We start from the raw sequence: 3,310 nt of genomic DNA, 5'->3' as shown, positions 1-3,310 counted from the left end.
CAGTTTGGGAGTTCGTAGCGGAATCGCGAATCATTTGAATCAGTTCGGGAGTTCGTAGCGGGATCGCAAATCATTTGAGTCAGTTTGGGGATCGCGAATCATTTGAATCAGTTCGGGAATTCGTAGCGGGATCGCGAATCATTTGAGTCAGTTTGGGGATCGCGAATCATTTGAATCAGTTCGGGAATTCGTAGCGGGATCGCGAATCATTTGAGTCAGTTTGGGGATCGCGAATCATTTGAATCAGTTCGGGAATTCGTAGCGGGATCGCGAATCATTTGAGTAAGTTTGGGGATCGCGAATCATTTGAGTCAGTTCGGGAGTTCAAATCGGGTTCGCGAATCATTTGAGTCACTTTCTAAGAGTGTGTTGTCATAACGTTCAACTTGGAGATTGAAAACGTTTCTTTTTTGAGACCCCAGGAGCCCAAATTCAGACCCAGAAAATTAGAGGATTAAGCCAATAGTATACCACTGGCGGTGTCATTTGATTTGGATGGGAACTTCAGATTGTGTGTGAATCATTTGAGTCAGTTCGGGAGTTCAGAGCATGATTCATTTGAGTCAGTTTGGGAGTTCAGAGCATGATTCATTTGAGTCAGTTTGGGAGTTCTGACTCAAATGATTGATGAATGAATGATTGAAATGATGAACTGATGATTCTGAAAGTGGGTGGGGCTTAGCAGCCTGGATGCTGGCTCTGATTGGTCAGAAACTCTACTGTAACTCTTAAGTGTGTTTTTATTCTAATGATGAATAAGTCGCTCATGTGACACGTTATTTTTGTCAGCGCTGCTCAGGAAGGACCATTCACAGGCAACAGTCAAATATTTAGCATCTAAGGCACAAAATACTTTTTTAATTTAGATTTTAGATTTTTTTTTTATAAAATAACATGCACGGAGTTAGTATGTTGCATGGCTTTAAAATTATTAACCGTTAATTATTATTAATTGTAAGGAATAATTAATTCATAATCATAAAGTATCATTATTTATTATTATTGTTTTTAGTGTGATTTAAAATTATTGATAATTATCAATTATACGAAAATATTAATTTATAATTATTAACCGTTTTTTTTCATTCGGGCCTCATTGTAGCATTTGGTGTGGCTTTAAAATAACTAATACTTAATAATGATTAATTATATGTATTAATTTATTTATAGACATAAATTATGTATAATTTATTCATTTATTTGTTTTAATTATTTATTAGTTTTGTATTTATTATTTAAAAAAATCATGCAGCATGTATTGTTGTTGCTTTAAAATGATAATTTATTCATTTAAATAATTCATTTATTTAGTATTAATTATTTGTTAATTGTGCATTTAAATTATAATTTTAAATTATATATATATATATATATATATTACAGTATTTGGTGTGGCTTTAAATTACTGCTAATTTGAATAACATTTTTTTATTATTATTGTTATTTTTTATGCAGTAATCTAACCATTGTTATCATTATTTTAAAATAATTACAAAATACAGAAATAAATCTCAGAAGAATACAGATGAATTACTGGAATGATACTGAGTTTTTTGGCATTATAGCGAATCTGGGAGAAAAAAAAATAGACTCGAAACTTTCACAGAAGCACCACAGAAGGGTATTATGAAGAAACATTTACCAGACCACATTAAAGACAGTTCATTAGAATAAAACAGCATGGATTTCTATAGTATTAACACTGGCTGCCAAAAGGTGGCGCTGTTCTCCCTCATACTGTATGTTGATGAAAATACAAGAAAGATCTACAACAGAAATCATGATCTGTATATAATACATGTTTAAACTGTTCCTGAGGATGCAGACGAACCTCTGAGGATGTAGTTCTGATAGTTCTGATCCGCTTCAGCGCCGACCTTAATCAAACACGTCAGACCTTCAGCCATAACGAACTCATGAACCAGATCCTTATCGTCCTGCACACACACACACACACACACACACGGACATTAAAGGGGTCATATGATACGAAGTGTTTCTTTCTCTTTGGAGTGTAACAAGCTCTTGGTGAATGAAGATCTGTAAAGTCTTAAACCTAAAGAGATATTATTTATCAAAGTTAAGACTCTGCCACGCCCCCTAAAACACCTCGTTTAAACACGCCCCCACACGTCTACATCACTGTGTGGAAACACATTTGCCGCCCAAATGTTCTCACAAAGAAAGAAGGCGTAGCTTCAGTAACAGTTAGTGTTGAAGCAGTCATGTCAGGGAGATGTGTGTGTGTCTAGGAGAAAACAAAAGCACTTTATTTGTTCTTAACCGTCCGTGGCTTGTGTACTGCAAACACATACGAGCTTCATCACTCCGTTCCTCCTTTATTAATCATTTAATAAGACATAATTAACTCTCTTTACTTTTATTTTGAAAGATGAAGCTTGCGATTAATAGAAAGAGGCATTACATTTCCAATGAGTGCTTGCAGTGTTCGACCAATCACAATGCACTGGGTCAGTAGACCAATCAGAGCAGACTGCGCTTGTCAGAAGGAGGGGCTTTGTTTGAGAGAGGCGGGGCATAAAGGACCAACAATACAGTATTTGAAAAATAACGTGTTTTTTTGAACATTAAAGCATTTCAACATATTCTGTTACACCAAATAAACAAAATAATGATAAATAAATAAATCTGACCAAAATGTCTCTGACTGTTCTTTGTTTGTTTGTTTTTAATATAGCCTATTTTTAAACTTTGTGTTAGTTATTTATTTTATATTTTATAGCTATGTTATGGTGTTTTTTTATTTGGTTTGTTAACAAATGTTCTATGTTAAATATAACCGTTTTGTTGTTGTCCATTCAAGCAATTGACACTAATTAACGTGCTTATAACTCAAGAATTATTAAAGATATTCTACTTCTTCATAAACTTTTCTCATTAAGGAATCTTCATTTTTAAGGATCTCTATTTCGATATAAATGTTTATCTTTCTTCAGAATAAAATATTAGCAAAATCAAAAATGTACTGTTGAGTTGACAGAATGTGTTTTTATACCTGGAATATCTGCTTGAGGGAAAACAGCGCCCTCCTCAGGTCACGGCCATTTGAGTTATACAGCTTCTCTAGAGAGAGAGAGACAGAGAGAGAGAGAGAGAGAGAGAGAGAGAGAGACAGAGAGAGAGAGAGAGATAGAGAGAGAGAGAGCACATCAGTCAGGTGATAATTAAAGACACTCGCACAGAAAAATCAGTCGTTTTCAGAGCACAGATCTCTTCAGGGCATTTATAAAACAGAAGAAACACTGCAGCATTTACAGCAACATCCAACAGAAGCAAAGGATGAGAGAAG

The 3,310-nt window shown here is 34.5% G+C and overlaps 1 protein-coding gene across 1 annotated transcript in view; it reads right to left on the bottom strand.

The window, feature by feature from the left end:
- The window catches only part of LOC113088649 (FH1/FH2 domain-containing protein 3-like), a gene marked incomplete at its 5' end in the record, with an annotated part of 30,396 nt that extends 27,290 nt beyond the window's left edge, over positions 1–3,106 (bottom strand). The window contains 2 exons of the mRNA XM_026255795.1: positions 1,832–1,937; positions 3,017–3,106. Coding sequence (XP_026111580.1) covers positions 1,832–1,937; positions 3,017–3,106 — 196 coding nt within the window. The remainder of the gene's footprint in view (positions 1–1,831; positions 1,938–3,016) is intronic.
- Positions 3,107–3,310: the final 204 nt, after the last annotated feature.

The sequence above is a fragment of the Carassius auratus genome, unplaced genomic scaffold, assembly GCF_003368295.1.
Source record: "Carassius auratus strain Wakin unplaced genomic scaffold, ASM336829v1 scaf_tig00046863, whole genome shotgun sequence".
NCBI classification, from domain to species: Eukaryota; Metazoa; Chordata; class Actinopteri; order Cypriniformes; family Cyprinidae; genus Carassius; species Carassius auratus.
Note: the sequence above shows the minus strand (reverse complement) of the source record. Positions and strands in the feature narration are given on the sequence as shown.